The following is a 24,219-nucleotide window of genomic DNA, read 5'->3' as shown; positions in this document are numbered from 1 at the left end:
CAGAGCTTGCCTCCTGTTGGAAGTCTTAGGGACACCAAAGACTTCAATTTCCCTGACCTGCAGCACTGGGAACTGTGTGTTTTGTGCTGTTCAAGAGGAGAAACCACTGCGACGCCGCCAATGACGCCGCTGGCCTGCACCGTGACCTACCGATGCCACACGGAGTCGCATTGCCCCACTTTGCACCGTGACTCTGGTCTCCCCGCCGCCGCCATCGGACGACTTCACCGAGCCGCTGCTCGCACCACGAACCTGTGGGCCCCGCACTCCGACATCGCCTGCTCACACCGCAGCCTGAGAATCCCCGACGCCGCCGCTCCTGCTGGCAACGGTGCCGCTGCCTGCTCTGTGGCCTTTGGACACGGCTCATGAGGTACACAAAGCACCGTCCCATTTCGCACCGCAGCCCCGGTCCACCGACGCCAGCACCATTGACTCCTGTGTCGTCACCAGGCATCCTGCCTGCGCAGTGGCCTCTTGACACAGCTTGTGAGGGTCACGAAGCACAGTCCCGTCCCGCACCATTGGCTAGGGCCTACTGTTGACAGCGCTTCAGCAACAACGATGCCGCTGCCTGCACCGTGACCTGTGGACACTGCACGTCGCACCGCCCCACTTCACACCGCAGCCCTGGTCTCACCGACGCCGCTGGACGCCGTCACCGAGCCTCTGACTGCACCGTGACCTGTGGGCACCGCACATCGCATCGTCCCGCTTTGCACCGCAGCCCTGACGCCATCCACGTCGGCACACCTGACTTCATCAGCCTGGAGTTCGATCTGCAACGCGTGTGACCTCAAGGGCCCGACGACTCCTGCACCGACTCTGGAACCGACATCGAGACGTCAGCGACGCCACTCTCCGGAGCTCACTGCGAGAATCACGATGCCACGCAAATCCAAGGTACCGTTTGCGGGTCTTCCCGCCACCGTACCTGGCCCACAACGCTGCGGCCGGCCTGAACTGTTGGTTTTGTTGATCACGATGCTGTGATAGACCCAGGTAGAGCTATCGACTTCAAGGAACTGTATTTTTGAGTAAATCTTGCAGAATTCATATTTTTATTACTGTATGTTGGATTTTTTTTGTATTTGGTCTTATTTTATATAGAGAAATATTGGCTATTTTTCTAAAACTGATGTGGTGACCGTTTGTAGTGTTTTCACTTATTACTGTGTGTTATGTGGAAATGCTTTACACATTGCTTCTGAGATAAGCCTGACTGCTGGTGCCAAGCTACCAAGGGGTGAGCAGGGGTTATCTGAGCGGGTATCTCCCTTATCCTGACTAGAGTGAGGGTCCCTACTTGGACAGGCTGCAAACCGACTGTCAACCAGAGACCCCATTTCTAACAATACACATGAGATGAAAGACTTGTAAAGAACAGCCACACTCACCCACTTTCGGTTATCACTCATACCTCTCAACGGGTGGAAAAGCGTGCCCCTCTAGTCAACACTGTTATGTTAATGTGTCCCAGATGGGGGGAAAAACAGAGAAATAATAGGATTTATATCAAAAGTGCTCCCTTAATATGGTTTAGCCCACCCTAGCTTTTAGGGGCTGGGGTGGACCCGATGATGAGACATGCCACTACTAGAGTGGGTGAGGGTCACATATAAAGAAAATAGTTATTTTCTTTTGAATCAATACAGTGTTTTTGCTTTGAGAAGAGTTCTTGGCTGGGAATACTCTTCTTTATGAAGTATTGATATATAAGGGAGAGTGTATTGCTCAGACCCCCCCCCCACACACACACAAGGGAAATATCTTATTTTCTTCCCAAGTGGCACAGCCATTTTTTGGCCTTGGCTTACTTTTTTGAGATAATATAACACCCTTGCCAAACTTTAAACTCCACTTGTATTGCATATATGCCTCCCCTTAAGGTAAGCCCTAGGTAGACCATAGGGCAGGGTGCATTGTAATTAAAAGTTTGGACATGTACCTTTAAGTTGTACATGTTTTGGTAGTGAAAAACTTCTAAATCTGTTTTTCACTATCATGAGGCACACCTCTTCCATTGGAAAATACTGGGTTACTTTATTACATATAATAAGTACTAAACAGATAATCATTTCATGTTTGGTATCTATGAATTTGCAATTTACAATCCTCTTTAATCGTAAAGTCGGATTTTAAATTACAATTTTGAAAATTGCCACTTAGAAAAGATGTATTTTTCTACCTTTGGCATTTGGTGCCTGCAGCCTCTCCTAGGCCACATAACTGGGTGTATTCGCAGCTGGACTTTGTGAATTCCTCCAAGACAGTCACACAATAGAGGGATTGGATGTGTCAGAATTCACTGCCAGAGTAGATTGATCAACAGTATACTTTGCCAATGCTATCCTTCCATTAGTTATCTTTTAAATTATTTTTTCAGTCATTCTTGTGTTTAAACTCTGACTTCGGGTTGCAGTTAATTTATTTTTACACCAATAAGAATCATATTTTCATGTACCATAATTCAAAACTAAAAAAGGTTTTTGTCTGTCTGTCTTCCTCTCTGCTTTGAGGCATATGCATGCAACACAAAAATAATAAAATCAATAATAACCATCAGACCAATTTGCCAAAACTTGAATTTCAAAAGAACTTATTATGAATGTATGATTTGAAAAAAAATAGCTAAACTACTATATTAAAGCACATATTTTTTCTACGCAAGTGTTACATTTTGTAAACGTTTATATCCTTTGCGTGCATTTGGGAAACGTTCCAGCCGTAGACTCACATGAAACCTAAAGAAAAAAATATTGAAACTTCCAGAAATATAACACAGTGCACAGCCTTGTAGGCTTATTGTAAAATTGAAGTAAATACAGAAAACATCAATTGTGGTTCTATTATTGCATGTACTTTTATTTTTTACAAATGATTTTCCAAGTTCTGTACAACAGTCTCCTTAAATCCACATATTGGTCTCTCGCTCTCTCTATCTCACACTCTTCTCCGCCCCCCACCCACCAGAATTGTCTTTTAAAGCTTATTGTGTATGCATCATATAGTTGGTTTGCTGTTTAGAAAACAAAACATAAAACTCATCTCGGGAGCATGGCCAGCATTTTTAAGATGTACCGGGTACTAATATAGCAAGAGCAGAAGTCGGCTTCCAAACTGTGATTCGCGGCAGGCTGATGTTCGGGTAAACATAGAGGCCATCTTGGAAAACGATGACTGTCTTTCAAAGCGAAGGCAGTGAAAACAAAACGTCTAGTACAACCAAATTTAGATGCAAAATATCACTCACTTTACAGACATCGTATCCAAATATATAAACATTTGATGCTTTATTTTTATTTCGGTCAATACTCTCATCAATCGTGGTGCATTTACTGTGAAACGGTTGTTCAACTGTATATGCCGATGTACATTTTTGGAACACAAAGAGGCATTTTTTAATGTTGACCTGTTTTGGCTATAATTTGCTTTAACGAAGCCACTGAATGTATGATGATGCGCTTTTCCCACATTGTTTAGGGGCCCTGCATCATTTCAACAGTAACGTTCAGGTTTGCACCTACGTACATTGGTTTGTGGGCTGGGCTTGTTTCGAACTTCTTTTCCTGCTCTTTCGTGCTTGTTTTGTGGTCGTGCCCGTCAAGTCTATGGGGCGGGCTGGTGCTCACTGAGACAGGCTGGAGGCGGGTGGAAGGATGTCTGCGGTGCTCCCTTTGTGACTCCAAAACCAGTCCCGATTTTCCTTCAAGATTCCGCCCTCTTCCCGGCAGGAGCGGCAGCAGCGCTGGGCGGGACACCACCGAACATTTATTAGAAACAAACAAAAACTTTCTGCGACGCCGAGTTTTGGGGACTGCAGACTTTACTCTGTTTCTCCTGAATGAAGAAGCGGTGCTGGACGGTTTTGGTGTTTTGCTGTTTCTTTCTCCACCAGCAACGCCTTTCTTAGCCGAGACGGCGTCGGTCGGAGCTAGCCACACATCCTGCACTTTAGTACATTTTCACTATTTGGTTGGTTACACTGACACTACCACACACTTTATACTAGGGCATAGTAACTTTACTCCTGCATCTACGCCTTAACGCTCAGGTTCGTGGTTCCCAGGTCACATTTTGCAGTTTTAAAGAACATTTGGGGCACATACAATCTAAAATAGTTCTGGTACCACAGCTATTGTTTGGACGGGGTGGAAAAATATACCCCTGCTTGTTAGTTGATACCTTCATTTAATGTTAACTGGGGATCGGACCTCGTTTAAGGGTTGAAGAAGGAGCAGAGCTACCCCGTTAACATGGGGTCAGCGTAGGTTCGAAATAGATTTGAATTCAGTAAAACGGTTGTTTTAGGATATTGTTCTTGTCCTATATAGTAGTTTATAGAAATGCATGTATTAAATTAACTGGGAGAAATCCATACTCTATCATGTGAACATTTTTTTTTCGCTAGCAGCACTTGCCAACTTTATCAAAGTTTGCCATACAGAATGGAAGAGATAGCTTAGCGGTCATATGCAACAAATGGGTGTTATTTGAGATCTATAGTCATTATTATTCTACCCCCCCCCCTTCAAGGTGGGCTTCTTCACACAATGTTGTCTCATTACAGTCCCTGCATCAAAACTTAATATTAGGTGTTCCAGAACACTTACAGAGGTGGCTATCTATCTCTTGGTTTTGTTTCCATGCTGTTGGATTTAGGCCTGGGACTTTGAATTGTTTGTCGGCCCAAACTGTCACCATGGCTGCTGTGGTCCGGACACTGAGCCGATGTCTATTGCCCGCTGAGGCTAGCCGGGAACGGGGCGAGAGTAAAGAGAGGAACCGGGATTCTGAACGCGAGGCCCGCCGCCGCAGTCGAGACATTGATGCCATGCTATCCCGGGAGAGGCGTGCTGTTCGGCGGCTGGTGAAGATCCTTCTCCTTGGAGCTGGAGAGAGTGGGAAGTCTACCTTTCTGAAGCAGATGAGGATCATTCATGGCAAAGAGTTTGATCAGAAGGCTTTGCTGGATTTCAGGGACACCATCTTTGAGAACGTCATCAAGGTACAGTGCCTGCTAGTTGTTTACTTTTCAGTTCTTGTTCTGTTCACATCACTTTAGATGGTCACTCTTTGCAGTTTGAAGGATTAAAGAAGAGGTGCCAGCCTTTCCAGCTGTATTGCCACTCTGGGAGGTCTGTAGGCATGGATGTCATTTAAAGGTTGCCAAAGGTAGCAGCTTACATGAAAAATTATGTGCTGAAATATACCCATCACGCCTGTGCTTTGTACTTGTAATATCATATATAAGTGAACCTAAATCACAACTTATCAACGATATCAAGTCCAAAATGTAGTTCGTGCGATGCTAAGAGTGTACGTTTGAGACCAAATGTACTCCCTTCTCCAGAATAAATTACAGTAACCCTAAACAAGTTGTATATTAGGTCTCAGATTTGGGCTATAATTTGACCGTAATGTAGTGACCCTAGGCACTATGGAGTGGTGTTACTCCAAAAGCTCATTTATTGTAACAACTGGCATATGTTTTCGAGCGGTTCATTAAAAGGCATTAAAACAAGGGACCTTTGGATTTTTAAGCTGTAGAAACAGTTATACACATCCATTTGTACTGCCCTACTGTATTTTCTCACTCTACGTAAATCCATGTAGATGATAAATGAGATTGGTTAAGCTGTTCTGCTAACCTTTCGTGCACTCTGAGGTTCTTGCTCGCATTTAAGCTCACTTTGCCATGTCACATCATGAAGGCCTGCTTGATTTGTCACAGAGTTTGCCTTCATTATTCCTGCTGGTAGGAGGACGTATACGTTGACCATTTTTAATGTGATGGGCTTCCTGGGCTGAGCCTCTGTCTCTTGGCTCATTGTTATAGAATGACATCACTGCAGAAGTATGTGATAGCTTAGCATGCCTCTGACTTCCTTATGACTTATAAAAAATGGATTTGCATAGTCTCTCTTGTGTATCGAAGGGTTCTTAGGGTCAGATTGAATAAGTAGGTATTTGTAAAGCACAACCTTAGCCCTTGCAATCTTCAAAAGTCTTTCTGGGTGGTTCGATTATGCTGTATAGTGCTTCATACAGGCGTGGTTGTGAAGGAAGATGTACACTAACTTTTAAAATAAAAAGAATACATACAAGATTTAATAGTGAAATACAAGGACTATGTGTTATGTTTCCCTCAGTGTCTTTCAACTCAGAAGAAAGAATACATTAGGTTATTTGACTGGAACTGAAAGGTTCTCACCCATGGAATTGCTCGGATTCAGTGCCTGGTATTTTAAAATAGAGCCGTATCACTGACTATGTGCCATTACTTATTTTTCTTCATCTGCTTTCTTTCTCTAATACTCAGAACAGTGAGAAATGAATGTACTGTCTTCCACTTCTTGTTTTTACAGTATTGTATTGCAGCATTTATATTTCTCTTACTATCCCTCAGTGGGGCCCTAAGTCATTGCCTAAATGGGCAGCATGCTACGACTAGTTGGGTGTGTGGTTGGAAGGGTGATGTCTTTGTTTTTCATCCTATGTGATCAGTGCTTCCATGTCGTGCGTGATAACCGCCAAAGTGCGGTATGTTGAGCTTATTGCCAATAATTAACACATAGAAAGGTTGCATATAGTGAAGACTCGCATAAAACAAATTTTTATGTAGATGAGATTCCTGTTTTTTGTTAAAGTAGGAAGTACATCAGTGATCTTGATTATGTGCCATATCCAGCAATGGTCATAACACCTATCCTCAGTATCGTTAACCCATCACATCGATCATCAGTCACTGATTACATGGCAAATAACTTTTTTTGACGTCATCAAAACTACTTTTCACATCAGTAACTGACTGGTTGGCCCAGGCTACTTAAACCTGACCATGTTGCAGGATCAGACATCGAGGAAGGACTGAATACATTATGGCCACTGTCTGCACATTGCTGACCATCGTGGCCAGTGCATTAAATGAGCAGGTAATGAGTGCTTGCACTTTTTTAATATAAAAGTTAGAGTACCTGCACTTTCAGCACTGATGCCAATACTTTTTAATAGAAGAGTAGTGGCATTTCCCAGAAGAAAATGGGTACTGTAAATAATGAGTACCCACACTTTTATAAACTTCCATTTCAGGCACTAGTCGTGGCTAACATTGGCGACGGTTGCTTTTCTTGTCTGTATTATTAGTAGGGACTGGAGAGTGTTTGAAACTTGAAGTCTTATTTGAAACCAAGCTATTTGTGGTGATGTGCCGCACGTGATTGTGTTCCTGTCATGAGGGATTTCCAGTGTGTCACTTGTGGTTCCATGTGTGTTGTCAAAAGGCTTCACGTGGAAACATTGATATTCCAATGGAATGGAATGCATAACTGGGCATGCAGGAAAGCGTTGTTAAGCTCAAAAGCCAGTGTCATCTAAGACATTGCCCGTCGTCTTACAAAAGCACTTTGTCACTTTGGTGGTAAGTGCCTGTGAAGCATGGTGGTGATTGGTCGAGTCACGTTTAAATTTCATATTTGGAATTAATATCTCCAAACCCTTGACACTTTGTCGAGCTTCTCAGCTCTTGCGCTGGAAGAAAATGCCCTGTAGGGTCCGGCGGTTTTCCAGTCCTAGGCCGGAACCAGAGGATTCTATTACAGTATTCAGACAAACTCAGGTGTTCCTTTTTGACCAAACTGAACTTCAAATTTACCTAGAAACGTTAGAGAATGTTTAATCTGCTCTTCAGGGTGAAAAGTTGTGAAGCTGGATTTAGTCTGCACCTGGCGCACTGCTTCAAGGCACCGCTCCTTCTCGCTGATAATTGGGTTAATTCCACCTGTAGGATAGCAATCCAGCTATGCGGCCTAATTGTGTTCCATCATTTACCCCTGACTTTGTGCAGACCTCCTCTTGAGAAAACGCGTGTTGTAATGCTATTTGTGTCATGTCTGGACTGATCACTGTTACAGCCCGACTGTTGGAATGTTTAGGAAGCGTCAGGCTTTATGTGCTGTAGCACTCAAAATCCCACACCATGAGGGTCTGAATATGGTGGATCATTTTCTTTAAGTTTTATTGTAATATACTTCAAATTTAAAAGACCAGGTGTTAAATAATACTCTGGGTGACAAACCTGTACTCTTCTCTGCTTGTCTAATGTTGAGTTTATTTTTATTGAGACTAGTTCAGTTTTGTAGTCCTTGGATCATTGTTGTGCCAAGTTCATGTGACTGGTTCAAGGTCGGCCCAGAATGTTGGTATCAACAAGCTACAGCCTGGAAGCTGTCTGATGGACTGTGTGAAATTAATCTTGAGTTGGTGGAAGGGTGTTCTGGCAGATCTGAAAGGTCAGCAACCATAAAGAAGACCAACACTAATATGAACCGCGCATTTGCACTCGGAAAGTCAGGGGATTTTACCAGGGCTTATCATAATATCTCCTGTGCAGTCTCTACATTTAGGGCGCTGTGTGGGAGCCAGCTCTGACGGTGCCAGTACAGCACAAGTTTCTTCATTGGCATGGCGGGTAAGGCAGGTTTTGCCAAAGTAAACAAGTCTAATACATTACAGCCCACCACTGTAGTGCTCACAGTGCACCATCCATGAACGTCTATATAAACTGCCATCGCGTGTGTCAAATGAAGTCTTCGGAGCCGTCTGGCAGGGCATACTGCACTCACAACTTTCCTCAAACCTTTTAATACACAAAAACAGTACTGTACCGTGTAGTACATGGATTTGGTAAACTTTTTGTGCAGTGAATAGCTTTTTTTCAATCATTCATGCCATCCTTAGACAGCAGAAAGTTTACTTTTTGATTTTACACTTTTTAATGTCTATTGCCTATGTGTTAAAAAAAAAAAAAAAGAGATCAAAAAGTTTGCAGGCTTGCCAACGGCAGACCTCCTGACTTGGCAGTGTTTGTTTTCTCAGGCACACCATTAGCTGTTTCACCTTCTGCATTTAATAAAATATCATTGTTGCTAAACAAATACGTACACCACGGTGCTTTTGTTCAGTCCTCTTCATCCATCGGTCTGTTCAGTTGTTGTTTACATTTTTACCCCAGCCCCTCCATAGCATACAGCTTAAACCAATGGGTCACCTCACTTCAGCTATGGGCTCTGTTTTATTGTAAGTAATGATATTGTGGCTCTTCACATTTGCACATTTACCTAAAAATAAGGATATTTTGGTGCAAGGGCTGGTGGAGTGTTCTTTTCTTTGACAATGCCTTTTTTTTTCCGATCTGTGTTCCTCCATTTTTTTTTTCTCATTCTTACTCGTAAGTTTAAATATGTCTTCAGGCTGGAAAGATTTCAGGCTAATACTATATTTACATTGTGCTAATAAGAATTCTATGTTGCGTTTTAAGAGTTTTTTTGTGCCTGTTATCCGTTATAAGAACTAATAAAATTATGCATGGCAGTTACATTTTTATTAACTTTAAAATATAATTGCCAGCATATGACTGACACTTATAGCAGCAGCCTGATTTTTTTTTTCTTTTTTTTTTTTTTTTCTTTTTTTAATATCTGACCCAGTGACAATTTCATCTGTTTTTCCATGCCTCAGTTAAAAACACCTTTAGAATTGAAAATTTCTGTCCTGTCTCCTCTACTGTTTGTTTCAATCTAGTGCCTGAAGGGTCCTGACTTAAGGCACCCGACATATGAAACAGACTGGCTCAAATCTCACTGTGTGTATATTTTTTAAAGATCAATGTTTTTGGCCTATATAGGATCCAGTGCAAATGGTACACTTTTTTGCAATACGATTCCAAAATCAAGCAGTCTTTTCAATACTTAAAATGAAGGAGGCATGGACTCCATTTCACAATATGTTTCCCAAACAAACCGCTACAAATTTTATCCACTTTCCAGTGTGTGGCATAGCATAATTGATTTATGGGCTTTAATGAAACATTTCAGTTTCAAAAGCACATGTCCATGTCCTCACCCCCTAACTATAGATGATGAACACTTTCATCTCCATTACTCACGGGCTTCCTCAGGTCAGTGGTTTCATGTCACATTATGGTTCTGCACGTAGATATTTATTTTCGGAGCCTGGGTTTTGTGGGTCTTTGTATTTATTGTCCAAATGCATAGTGTACCCTCTTGTGAGAAAAGGAAATCTGCCAGGTGGCTCTCGCTGCTCTCTACAGTGAGTTATACTCCTTCAGCTAAGGAATGTTCGGTGTTAGACTACCTCCTGGAAGAGGAAGCATTGTATATAGATATGGATCCACACTCTGGCCTCTAGAAATAGCAGACATGCACCTTTGTTGGCATTTTACAACACAAAGGTATTATTTGACCACACATCTTGGTATCAGAATGATGGTAATTATTAATGTGCTCTCAGCGGACATAATGTAAAAGAGAAACCCGAGGCATTTCATCTTACATTTCTGCATTTCATATCCGAATAGTCTACTTCCTAACATATCTACACTCGTCCTTGGCCTTACGACTAGTAGATGTCTCCTGAAATGGTGGTTAGAGTTGTTTATGTGACTCCTTTTTAAAACTGAAGGGTAACAGCACTTCCTAGAGTTATGAACTCTACCTTAAAAACAATTGGAAAGTCTGCCTGACTTGAGCGAGAAGCATCAAGAATGAACATTTGTACCAGGCTGTTCCTCAAGGCTTCTGGCCTTTCAGTTGTTGTGGGACTCTGTGGTGCTTTAGCTGTTCAGAAATGACTGATGTTCACCAGATGTGGGGAAGTAACTGAGAAAGCTGTCTTAACTTGCTTAACACAGAAATCCCAGCCTAAATTCTATCTTGTCCTTGAAAATGACCTAGTGATAAGTATGACCCTTCGGTTTAGTTATCTTGCTTTGAGAAATCTTGTTTCCTTTGCCATAAGGGTTGATCCAGCCTGTGCGCCAATACGGGTGCAGCCAATTTATCTGGCGCTACCACAAGGATGGCCAATTGTACTGCACTGCAAAAAAAAGAGAAATACTTCTCTCCTGCACAGGCCTAAAGAGCATGCATCAGCAGCTAATCTGTGAATTACTCTGCCTCCATGTTCACAGCATAACTGAGTTTAATAACGTGCAACATGGCAAAAACCCTTCAAAGCTAACCGCTCTCCCTCAAATGTCTTCACCTTGCAAACCACAACTCCCTGGTCAACAGCTGTTTTGCAGTTCAGGCAAGCTGGTTTTCAACTACAACAGTTTTTTGACAAATGCCTGGCTACCAGATGTTTCAAACTGTGGTACATCTGATCAGAGGCCCATGTCTTAACATAACATTGTCAGATCAGAAGAAAAAGCTATTAAAAGTGCTTGAAACTCTACTGTTCAGTAATTCATTTCTAAAATTTAGCTCTGTTTTTTTGCCACTGTACGAGATCATCTTTATTCTTAGTCTTAATAAAGTCCCCTTCATGCGTATAATGAATACCCCAAGAACATTTGATATGTTCTGCTTTAGGAGCTCACTAAGAAGGGCAGCGTTTGAAAAAAGTAAGAATTTGTAAGACGAGCATGCCTACAGCCTCTTGAGTCCTGTACAGTGAAACTCCAAACTTCAGGCCCAGGTGCTTTTTATGTAAGTGATTTTATTTTAATCCCGACAAAATGGCTTTTTGGTGTCCATAAACCAGTATTATGCTTTAATATGCATGTGTTCCAGTTATTCAATTTTCCTCTTATGGTCTCTGTCACCTCTTGCGTGTTCTCTTCAATTGCTTTTGGAGGATGTAAATTTAGTTTTTATTACCTAATTTATTGCCTGCAGATTTGTCCAGCACTTTTTGTACCTGCTATCAAAGTCTCTGGAGCTAGATAGGGTCTTTGTGATTAGTTGGAAATATCTCTTGTATTAGTTACCAGCCTAAGTTCAACGAAAATGTAATATAAATGTTTAAAGTCTTCATAATGGTGACTGTTACTCCGAAGCTCTCAAGCAGGTTTATAGTGGGAAATAGATACAATTCTTGAAAACCATTATGGTCTGAGAAAATAATCTGCATTAAGGACTCTGACAGACTTGACTCGCTTGATGTTTGCTGTACTCGTTAACCTGTTTTGAATACTCCAACAATTTCAGATGGCTGATATAGCCTTAAAATGAAATAACTCTAATTTTGATTCTTAGTGTTCACTTTCTTCTGTTTGTTTGCAATGTGAGGCCAGGAAAGGAACTGGCATTGGTAATAAGTGTATGACTCTCAATTGGATGTGACTTTTCCTGCTAAGCTACCTTCAAGCTTAGCTCAAATTATTACAATACTCTTGCCCAATTAGGTGCTTGAGAGTAATGTATGAGGTTCAAAGTACCTTATGCTGCTCTCTACCCCATTGTCCGTTCCCCACCATCCTAGTTCCTGCATGTTCGCCCTTGGATTTTGAACCTCACATTTAACAAGCACGTGGAATATTCTGGGGCAACCCATAATTGGCTACTTTCCTCATGGATTCTCACTTTCCGTTCTGTTGCTCCCCGGTTTGGCTGTTCATCCCATTCCATGTAGGTCAAGAGTGATAAAACAATACACATGACAGTGAAGAGACCCCTATAAGATTCGGATCCTGTGGAGGCTTTCAAGTAGGTGTATGCCAACGAGAAGTAACCAAAACTCTTGGTTTAACTTTCTAATTTTTTTTATTGTTTGGCACACTTGTACCTCACACTGATCTACGTCTCACCAGCAGCTTTTCAGTGTTTTCGTCCATTTAATTTACAAACATGTAGATTTACTTTCAAATCCCCACAGCTGTTGGTATGTTTTTGTTGCCGTCTTTTTAGGTACATTCTGGTATTCAGCTGTCGGAGAGTGCCACCCCAAACCTAAAATGTGTTGAATGGGCAAACATCTGGGAATTAAAATCCATTCATTTCCACGGTACAAGGATGTCTTGCACTGGCATTTCACTGACGAGCCAGTGTGCAAGAACAGATGCTCAGTCCTTTCAGGTCTAAGTGAAAAATGTAACTTGTAGGTACAAATTTATATAACCTGGCATCCAGAATGACAAACAAAATTGTGCATGAATGAAACAGATCGGACACTGGATTATGTTTCCATTCAGGCAAGTTTTCAACGATTCCTCCTTGGGAGAAACTGTTAAAGATCTAGGCTCTCCTTATTTAGACAATTCTGCAAGCAGTGAATTTCACCTGTGCTGAGATCACGATTGGTAAACTAGGCGCTAGTGCAATAATTTCTTACTTTTGCTAGTAAGAAATTCATGTGGCTCTAAATATCACAGCAGGTAAGATAGCGCTGACAGATTTGTTTATATTTTTTTGCATCTACACAAATGCATTTATCACCTGAAGTGAAATAATACCAGCTGAAACCTTCATTGGCAGGAATGATGACACCACCCCATTAACCACATCTTCGTTTTCTGAGTGTTGTATTTGTAGTGCTGTTTATATGCTACATCCCAGTCACGTGGGCAAGGGAGGGCTTTACAAGTAACAATGGGAAGTTTTAACATTTTTTCATAGATACCGAGATGGGTGTTGAATAAAAACCAAGGTATGCAACAAGCTGGTCTTTAAGATAGGTTCTGAAGAGGGTGGTTGGTGTTCAGTCTGATGTTTTCAGGTAGACGGTTCTACAGTCTCTGGGCTTGGTAAGAGAAGGCTTGATTGGAGTTTTTCTGGCACTTGAAATTTCTGTGCCCAAGCAGGATTTGGTGTTTTTGCTTGTACTTTCCTTTGCCTCCTGTAGTTTGTAGTGTATTATTTGGGTACATGGGTGAGGTGATGTTGAAAGCCTTGTATGGGATACAGGCTACATTACAACTGGATGGTGATGTGAAGCACATGGTCGCTGATGGAAGCAGATGATTTTTAATGAGGTTTGTGTGAATTGGTATGTTTTGGGTGTGGTCCATAGAAAGAAGAACTGTAACATTATTGAAAAATCAGTTGTTCCTTCACAAACCTGTAACTCTGCAGCCTCCTTTTAAAGGCACTTCCAGGGATTTAGGGCAGACTTTGGGGCCTGACAATAATTGTGGCCTGGGAGAAGGTTCTTAATTTTTGCTGCTTTGTGGTTGTCGTAGATTTCATAGACCAGTGTTACTGGACGCCATATGAATCCATGCCTTTACGGGCAACAGGTGTGTGCGTGTTTTTTTTCTTTTTTTTTTAATTGGGCTGTTTTTAAAACTTATATATGCTTGGACACTTATTTGTGAGGCTGGAAAATGTAGGTGTGTGTGTGTGTGTGTATATATACAGGGAGTGCAGAATTATTAGGCAAATGAGTATTTTGACCACATCATCCTCTTTATGCATGTTGTCTTACTCCAAGCTGTATAGGCTCGAAAGCCTACTACCAATTAAGCATATTAGGTGATGTGCATCTCTGTAATGAGAAGGGGTGTGGTCGAATGACATCAACACCCTATATCAGGTGTGCATAATTATTAGGCAACTTCCTTTCCTTTGGCAAAATGGGTCAAAAAAAGGACTTGACAGGCTCCGAAAAGTCAAAAATAGTGAGATATCTTGCAGAGGGATGCAGCACTCTTAAAATTGCAAAGCTTCTGAAGCGTGATCATCGAACAATCAAGCGTTTCATTCAAAATAGTCAACAGGGTCGCAAGAAGCGTGTGGAAAAACCAAGGCGCAAAATAACTGCCCATGAACTGAGAAAAGTCAAGCGTGCAGCTGCCACGATGCCACTTGCCACCAGTTTGGCCATATTTCAGAGCTGCAACATCACTGGAGTGCCCAAAAGCACAAGGTGTGCAATACTCAGAGACATGGCCAAGGTAAGAAAGGCTGAAAGACGACCACCACTGAACAAGATACACAAGGTGAAACGTCAAGACTGGGCCAAGAAATATCTCAAGACTGATTTTTCTAAGGTTTTATGGACTGATGAAATGAGAGTGAGTCTTGATGGGCCAGATGGATGGGCCCGTGGCTGGATTGGTAAAGGGCAGAGAGCTCCAGTCCGACTCAGACGCCAGCAAGGTGGAGGTGGAGTACTGGTTTGGGCTGGTATCATCAAAGATGAGCTTGTGGGGCCTTTTCGGGTTGAGGATGGAGTCAAGCTCAACTCCCAGTCCTACTGCCAGTTCCTGGAAGACACCTTCTTCAAGCAGTGGTACAGGAAGAAGTCTGCATCCTTCAAGAAAAACATGGTTTTCATGCAGGACAATGCTCCATCACACGCGTCCAAGTACTCCACGGCGTGGCTGGCAAGAAAGGGTATAAAAGAAGGAAATCTAATGACATGGCCTCCTTGTTCACCTGATCTGAACCCCATTGAGAACCTGTGGTCCATCATCAAATGTGAGATTTACAAGGAGGGAAAACAGTACACCTCTCTGAACAGTGTCTGGGAGGCTGTGGTTGCTGCTGCACGCAATGTTGATGGTGAACAGATCAAAACACTGACAGAATCCATGGATGGCAGGCTTTTGAGTGTCCTTGCAAAGAAAGGTGGCTATATTGGTCACTGATTTGTTTTTGTTTTGTTTTTGAATGTCAGAAATGTATATTTGTGAATGTTGAGATGTTATATTGGTTTCACTGGTAATAATAAATAATTGAAATGGGTATATATATATTTTTTTTGTTAAGTTGCCTAATAATTATGCACAGTAATAGTCACCTGCACACACAGATATCCCCCTAACATAGCTAAAACTAATAACAAACTAAAAACTACTTCCAAAAATATTCAGCTTTGATATTAATGACTGTTTTTGGGTTCATTGAGAACATGGTTGTTGTTCAATAATAAAATTAATCCTCAAAAATACAACTTGCCTAATAATTCTGCACTCCCTGTGTGTGTGTGTGTGTGTGTGTATGTATGTGTGTATATATATATATATATATATATATATATATATGAGTGCCCTGACCACTCTAGGGGTCCTCCATTTGTTTGAATGTGTTTCACAAGGATTGTTGGTCAAGCATAACTCGAGTATATCATATAGGCTATTTCTCAGTTTAGGCCTCTTTTGAGACTACATGGGACTGTTCTTATTTGTGCAGGTAATTTTTGTTAATCTTTCTAGGTAGTATTGTGTTCTGTAATGGGCATTACTGATAATGTTTTATCACTTCATCCACCACCCTTGGCATAGTCCTGGTCTAATAAGGTGAACAGTTCCCCTGGACCCAAGTCTGTCTGTCTGTCTGTCTGTCTGTCTATCTATTCTAACCCATTTATCTAAAGCCTCGCGTTTCCAGGTCCTGTATGTCAGTAACACCAGAGATTTGGAAGCCCCTATGCTGATGGCAGAACTTGAATCATTGACTGTCACGTGTGTCCAGCTCGCTGCTTCGTGTGTCCCCCACCCCCCCCCCCTTTTTTTTTTTTCTTTTCTTTTTTCAACCAGTATGGATGCTGGTCATATGAAGCGAATTGCCTCTGTAACCATCAGGTGATGGAGAGGAGTGTTATCTAGTGAATGCTGCCCACACCTGTTGTTGTAGGGAATTAAAAGCTAACCACTGAGACATCCTAGATTTTGCTTCTCTGAAATCAGGCCATATTGGTACGTATGGATATTTGGGGGGGAATCTATAAACCCTGAGGGGGAGGGGTTCCACCTCCGAACATGTGGGCCTGAGATGTATTCATGGGCACTGTTTATAGTCTCTTCTCTTTCACCAGTTTGCCTCACGGGAGGAGTATGTGCCTGCCAACTACACCAGGTGAAAATTTGTTTCCCCATCACTATAACATTGTGATTAAATTGAAGCTCTATGGTAGTGAGACAAACCTATGGAATTCTTTGCCTGTCCAACTATGCACTCAACCCAGTTTTTGCCCTTCAAAACCTGTTCAAATCCAATTTTTTTATTTTCAATTGGATTCTGTTGATACTTCTAGCTACTAGCTTTTAGTCTTCTCAGATGTACGGGCGCTGGCTGATAGCTGCATGTCGGATTGTTACATACCCTTTAAAGTGTACATTCACTGGCCTTTGGCTCCGACCAAAGGAGTGTATCTTTCTCACCTCGTACCACTGACGATTTGGTGTATTCTTCTTCTTCCTATTGATTGCATGCATTGAAATGCACTAAACACAGGTTTGCAACTCAAACGTGCACTAAATGATCACACATTGAATTCTTTATCTTATAGATGCATTGTATAAAGAAAGAATGGACTCAAAATGCAAGCCAGACCTATTGACTTCTCCAAAGTTTTTGTTATGGTCTGATGCATCTATTGTTGTGTAAATATATCGAAAAATATGGAGCAGCCTTGTAACCCTGGAAACCGGGGCAAGTCAGTAATAAAACAAAACAGTTGTCCCCGCTGGGAAGTTTAAGCCTAGACGTTCTTGGCAACTCACAACAAACAATTGCCTTTTGAAAAAATACATACACATTTGCTGTACAGAGCAACTCGGTAATATACGAACACGGTGCATCACAGTAAGGCGCTCCAGAAAAATGATGACGTGCAAGTGAATGAGTGAACTTCAAGTTTGCAAGTGCCAAATAACAAGCATATATACAAAACTAGTGGCTGAACATCATAACTCCGAGTAGATAATTGATCTCCGGACGGGGTGTGTGGCTTTTTTATTGTAATTTTTTTTTTTTTTTTTTTTTATTTTTTTTTTATTGGCCTTAAGTAGTAACACTTCAGGTGTGAATCACCTTTAAAAGTGTCCTTTTGTTTTTTTGAGAAATCTAAAAACTCAGTTTGCAGGATATTCTGCAATATGGAAAACTGTTCAGCACTTAACAAGTGTCTGCTTCCCTGGTTCAGTCAGATATATTACTGTTGGGACAGTCCACAAATAGATCTCTCTGCATCAGAGGCGAATGCTCTGTTGTTGGGCTTCTGCGCAGAGATTGCAGGACACACGGAGACCGCATTGTATTATCAGACTTGGCCTCTGCTCCTATTGGCTAGCACAGAGCCCTCCCTCCGTCAGTGTTGCCGCTGGTTTGTCTTCGCCAATTGCCTCTTTCTGCCCCAATACACAGTGGTGTATTCACACCGGAAGTGGAGATTGCAGCGCAAGGGGGGCCTCCCTCTGTTCAGCTCAATGACAAACAAGAAGGTATTTTAAATCTGTGAAGGGGGGGGGGGGTGCGCTCATTGGGCCACAGATATGAGATGAGGTCACCTGCAATTTTTTTTAAAATATAGTCTTAAAATGTTAAACCTGACTCGATCTGTATTTTTTGCATGTCTATGTATACATGTATGTTTAGATACAGAGGTATGTACATACATACAAAGTCAGATATATTCATTTTAAGCAAATAACTGCTCTGTACTGAAATGTGCTTGGAAAGTTTAATGTACGTGGCATGGTACAGTGTCTGCCTTCTGGTAGATTCAGCAGGTGTTTGGGGGGGGGCACCAGGGTGGGGGGAGAACAGAGCTGGGGCACAGGTCGCACCTGCCCTCACCTCCACCCCCAGAGGCTCCACTGATCTGTCCTTAAGATACGCATCAAATATCAAACATTTTTCAAAAGAGTGTTTAACAGCGCCACTCCATTAAAGGACTGTAATATTTATAGAATGATGTAATGTTGGATGTTTTCTTATTTGGTCCTGGGACATTCTTTACTTAAAGGCCATTGAATATAGTGCAGTAACTGTCAACATCCTGGGAGGAAATCCCTTAAGAGCTTCAATTGGCCGTATTGTTATTGAGGATTTTTAAAATCTTAAGTAGGTATGTTGTGGACTTCTTTAAACCTATGTGGTGTTTTGGTGGCAACTGACTGTGCTCTGGGTGTTGTGGACTCGAGTGTTTCCTTATGTCGAGTACGCTATATTCCAGATATGTAGTGCTCAGACCTGCCCTAAATTTTTGAGCAAAGAAGGATTTCCCTTCCATGTCGAGGAAGATATGTCTGGACAGTTTTGTGTCCTAATGTGGCAGAATAGCATGTGCATTATTTAGATTTCTGCATCGCTCTGTTAACGTAACTCGGCAGAAATGCACTTTTTCACTCGCTGGGCGCTCTCTTGCTTTTAGATTTAGAGTTAAAGGATTCAAATTACTGGTGCTTAGTCTTATCATATGTCTCAAAGACAAATGCAAATGCTACTCATCCTGGTATCACTCAAAGAAATCTACTTTGATGTGAGGCTGACAGCTTGGGACAAGAGGTATAGACTAGGACTGAAAACATACCATTGGTCAGCAATATAGGTTGGTCTTGGGAGTATGCAGTCAGAAGTGCTTGTGTATAAAGATCTGTGACTGGGAGCTTTGTAACAACTGTTTTGTGAAAGCATGGATGTAACAGTGTTTGTGGCTGACGGGGTGGCAGTGGTCCAATTACTTACCAGTAATCTGTTACTCAGACTCCAAGACATCCTCGTTGTACACCAACATTTCCCACCATCTATTATTGGCCAAGAGGCCATGCTCACATTCATTATTTCATTGTACGAAGGAGCAGTCCTGTGATATCCCGCCCTCTCCTTTGTATGGGAATCTGTTTAAAAAAAAAAAAAAAAAAAAAAAAAAGCAACGGAAATAAACCAGTTTTAGTTTGTAAGAGTTATATATGTCGTCTATGATTTTTCGGAATGGGGATAAGCATGTTGTCAGTTATCTGGTGTGAAACCAGCGTCATCACATTAAAACTGTGAGAAAGAGGCCTTGTATTGGGAGTAATGAGGATTACTGATGAACGTCCAGAGTATTTGAGTAATGAAACCCACTGGTAAATAGGTGATTTGGAGGTATTTATACAGCGTAATAGACTTTCAGTAGTGAGTGGTATTTAGGCCTTTTGTAAGTGACTGAATTGAACCACTTGTTGTATTAATGCAGCTTTTTTTTTTTCTTTAGTGATACCTTCGAACCAACTTCTCTGTATGTGCTTTGCGGTGCCTTCTCCAGTGTATTCTCTTGCAGACTTTCATAACTATCTTTATTTTTTTATTATGATTTAAAACCTGGCCGACATGGCATGTTTCACAGTTGTTACCGCTCTTCCGAGACGTACTCCTTCAACCCCTCATTTCAATTTTGGAACATGGGCTGTTGAAAAAAACAATATTTGCGCCTTTCTGTTTTGTATATGCATAGCTGTCAAGGGCCCAGGCCTTGCGTGAATAACTACTGCTAGTCCTCTGTTTCTCTTTATTTGAGTCTGCCGTTTACTAAGACCTATTGATTTTTACAAAAAATCTACTATCACCATGCTTACTTTGACTTTCAGCAGGCCATCTGCTTTCCTTGGTCTGCAATAGGGTCATTCACATGTTGCTTCCTCCCACTAGAGCATACTGCATAGGGTGAGCCCACTTCAACTATTGTTTTTCTTCTGTGTGGTTGACAAAATTCTGCCCAAGCACGGTATTGTCAGCCACACATAAAGTAGTCGATTTCACTGCTAGCGACTGGTGGGCTAGTGTGCCTTTTTAAAAACAAAAAACAAAAGTTCTCTCTTTTTCTTATGCTTTTCTTAAATAGACTGAAAAAGACATTGGCAAAGCCTGGCAGTCGACGCCAGACCTATTGGCTTTACCAATTCATGTTTTTATTTTTAACCAGGCACATTTGGCATTTTCTGTTTTTACCCATCTATAAGGTCAAAAAACAAACTAAACGTTATAAAATGCATTAGTCTTTTTGGTTATAGGTCAGTACTACGCCTGTGAGCCAGATGTAAGCGAATGGCTCTCAAGACCTGGCTGTGCAAACCAAGTCTGGGATCTGTAAGCGCCTGGATACCCTATCGGGTGATTAGCCGCGTTGTATAAATCTTGATTTATTGATTGATTGACGATTGATATGGGCAGCCATGTGTTTGTTTGTTTGTTTTTTAAAGTATCTGTCGTGGCTTTTACACTGGATTTCGTGGCATCTCGGTTTGAAGCGTCTCGCCGCTGTGCAGCAGTCCCCCTGCTTGAGTGAAATGCCTTCCCTGTCTTGTTGCCTGCCTGCGGGGCGTCCTGTCATAACCCCACCGCAGGGTGGGCGATCTCAGCCCTCAGTCAGATGATCACAACAGTGTGCGCAAAACACGCTGAGCTCTGCAGAGATCTGGTTACTTAACATAAATTAGGCCTGCGGGTGAATGACTCCGTACAGCAAAGTCAGCTGACTGACTGCAGGCACATCAAAATGCAACGCATGGGGACATAATAGCAGGATTTGTTTACTCACACCCGTCAACCTCCCTTTTTTTTTTTTTTTTTTTTTAAATATAATTCAAAAGTCGGGCTTTTTAAAGGATAATCCTGTTAGGTGAATGGACAGGCGGAAGCGCGTGATACTCAAAATGCGGGTGAGTTGACACAAGTTTGTTTACCTACATACTCATATTGGATATCTGTGCCTCCTGACTTTTGAGGTTCACACGTGTAGTAAGTGGCCTTAAAGCAACACTTAATGAGAAGGTACTGTAATATGACAACTTTTAGCAAATAACATAGCTGAAGCTCCTTTGCCCGTCAGGCTGTGTATTGGCGTCATCCGACGCCCATAAACGCTTTAGTGTAGCAATGTCTGGTGATAATTAAAAGATCTATCACAAAATGCCACAGGACATTTTTTTTCGTTCTTGTGTCGCTGTGAAGTAACATGAAACACTTGTTGACGACCTTTTATTTACAATAAGTTTATTTTAGTTTTTTTAATCCTAAAATAATTGCATAAGATCAATGCGCAGTTCTTTTCTGCTGGAAAAAATGTTAAAAGCCGTTTTGAAGTCCTTTCTATAGGCCCCTGGGCAGCAGTCTTCATCTGCCAGAACTTCTCATTGACGTAGGTGCCACTTCAAAGTCGAGCAGTATGCCAACCCCTTTTAATTCCATTTGGCGGAGTAATGCAGCCCTGGCGGAAGATGCAGGAACAACCAGATAACATTCTGTGGGACGCATGACGGCACATGTTTGTAAAAATGTCTCTTTGGGTTTTGGCAGCTTGTAAAGAAGGATGCATCAAATTGTTGCGGAACCTCACTAAGTCAGTTGAGCTGGTCTCTCTACAGTTGCTGATTGATGTATTTAGGTGTTAAACTGATGCCACTGAGTTGAAGTCTGTGCACAGACAGTGTTAACATGCCTAAAAATTACGAAATAATGAATTAGCGCTGCCTCAAAAAAGGGGCTCATTATTTGCCTTTCTTAAGTCACAACTTAATCAAACTGCCACAAAACATGTTCCTGACCTGCTGCATAATTCGAGGAACCCTATACATAGTCCTGCTGTTGCTGCATTTGCCCCCTCTTTTATCCTGCACCCCCCCCCACTCCGCCCCAAGCAGCAGATTTACTGCTGTATAGATAAGGAAGTACTTTCGTGTTGTTCGTATATTAATAGTGAACTGACTTTCTCCTTATTATCTTTAGAAAGGAAAGTGTATTGACTCTTTTCAAAGGGTTCACCGTGGCTCCACTAAGCAATCCTTCACTCGGTTGCCAAGATCTATACATTAAATGTATCCTTATAGAAATTCTTTTGCGTCACTTGAAGGCCAAATAAATTTCATTCCAGTGTTCATCACTTAAATGGCTCTGGATCCCAACCAACCAGACTGGTGTCATTGGTCCACGGTACAAAAGGCTTGTGCTGAAATAACATGCGAGTTTCTGACACCACCATAATCGCTGGTTATTCTTCTCAGAGGCTTCAAGTATTCCCATCGCACTATTTTTGAGTCACTTGTCCTAGGCCATCATTTGTGGAGAACAGACCGATTAGCAGGGCTTTAAGTGCGGTGACAAGTGGGAAGGTGGGGGAGGGGTCTCTCAAAGGGGTGTGGCTTAAACATGTGAACTAACTTTCTGTGATTCACATAGTGTGCCATCCAACCAGCATTTTGGTTTCTCTCAGTTTATTGGATCCAACTGTATAACACAACATTTGTCCTACAACTAAAACCAGCCAGGACTATTGGCTTTGTTAATGTTTGTTAGCCATTTAAACTAAAAGGATAACACAAATACTTTCGTTGTAAATGATATTGAAAATGTTACAACTCTGTGAGGCTGTGATTTAAACATTAACAAGGAATGTAAAAGGGGTGGTGCTCTTCAGAGTTCTTAATCACCCCCATTATGTTCTCTGTTCGACAAGCATACTCCTTCTTCTTCTTTTTTTTTTTTTTTTTTTTTTTTTTTTTTTTTTTTTTTTCTTTCTCGTCCATTTGCCATCTGAATATCTTTCTCTTTCAGCACCATCTTTCACTGCCTCCAGAATGCATTTACACTGATCTCCTTCACGGCACCACCCCAAACACACAACGCACGACTCACCTGTAAGCACTTCATTTTGTTTTACTTTCGCTTGTCAATATTTTGACATCTGTGTGCCTCCGTCGCACACATTGACAGAATCGCAATTGCAACTGGAAAACATTACATTTGCTCTATAAACCCTGCAGCGATGCCAAGAACTGGCTGGCCATGTATTCTGAACACCTGAATCCTAAGCACTCTGAGAAACTTGCAGTGCCTTCAACCTCAACTCTAGCGCTGTCAATAGAGACTCATTATAGTCACCTGGAGGTCACTTAATTTGAAGTATGCACTATATAGGAGTAGTTGATACAAGAAAAAATACAGAAACCACACCCTGAAAATATCTCACACACATAAGGTATGCTAAAATACTTTAGGGATTGAGCAGAACATACAGTATGTACATGAACTACAATCACTGACTTGAAAGTTTTGTACATTGATTGTTCAGGCATCTATCAGGTTTTTTTTTTTTTTTTTTTTTGCGGCAGTAAAGTTAAGGACATGAACATAGAGCCCGATAAAGACCTGTCTCAATGTCTGTTTTTAATTACTAAGTGCCTGAAACTCTGAGGGACCCGGACTACTTAAAGCCCTGCCAATGAGAGCTACTGAATTGAGAAGAGACTTCATCCTCCCCTTCACACCAGATAACCTTTCTGTGAGTCTCCTTTTCACTAATTTTGCTGTAAAACAATGTCTTTCTCAGTAGACCTTTCCATGCAGCAAACAATGTTGTTTCTGGTTATTGGGGTCTCCAATATGTAGCTTGCTGGAAAGTGATGACAGAAAGGGACCGCGATTTAGTATCTGTAGCTCCTCAAACCTTTTTCTAATTCCTGAAGACCACCCTTGTATGATTGTTTTTGTTTGAACAGGATTCTTTGACGTTGGCCATCTCGATGACTCCCATATCCCACCCAGCTCTCTGCACAAGTGATACAATTTGCCTGAAATAGGGCGTAGTAACCTGTACAACTAGAGGAAGCGCGGCAATTAGTGGCACACTTTCCGCCTTTGGATAATAGCTGACAGTGTTGACAAAAGGACTCTGCCTCCCTATATTGATTCAGAAGATGAACAGTTGGGTTAG

General features: G+C 41.7%; 1 protein-coding gene across 1 annotated transcript in view; it reads left to right on the top strand.

The window, feature by feature from the left end:
- The first annotated feature begins 3,618 nt into the window (after window positions 1-3,618).
- Window positions 3,619-24,219, top strand: part of GNA12 (G protein subunit alpha 12) — a 203,386-nt gene continuing 182,785 nt past the window's right edge. Inside the window, exon 1 of the mRNA XM_069209960.1 lies at window positions 3,619-5,008. Coding sequence (XP_069066061.1) covers window positions 4,703-5,008 — 306 coding nt within the window. The 5' untranslated portion in view covers window positions 3,619-4,702. The remainder of the gene's footprint in view (window positions 5,009-24,219) is intronic.

Source organism: Pleurodeles waltl, chromosome 10 (assembly GCF_031143425.1).
Source record: "Pleurodeles waltl isolate 20211129_DDA chromosome 10, aPleWal1.hap1.20221129, whole genome shotgun sequence".
Lineage (NCBI taxonomy): Eukaryota > Metazoa > Chordata > Amphibia > Caudata > Salamandridae > Pleurodeles > Pleurodeles waltl.
The sequence above is the reverse complement of the archived record's forward strand: the minus strand, read 5'-3'. Positions and strand labels throughout refer to the sequence as shown.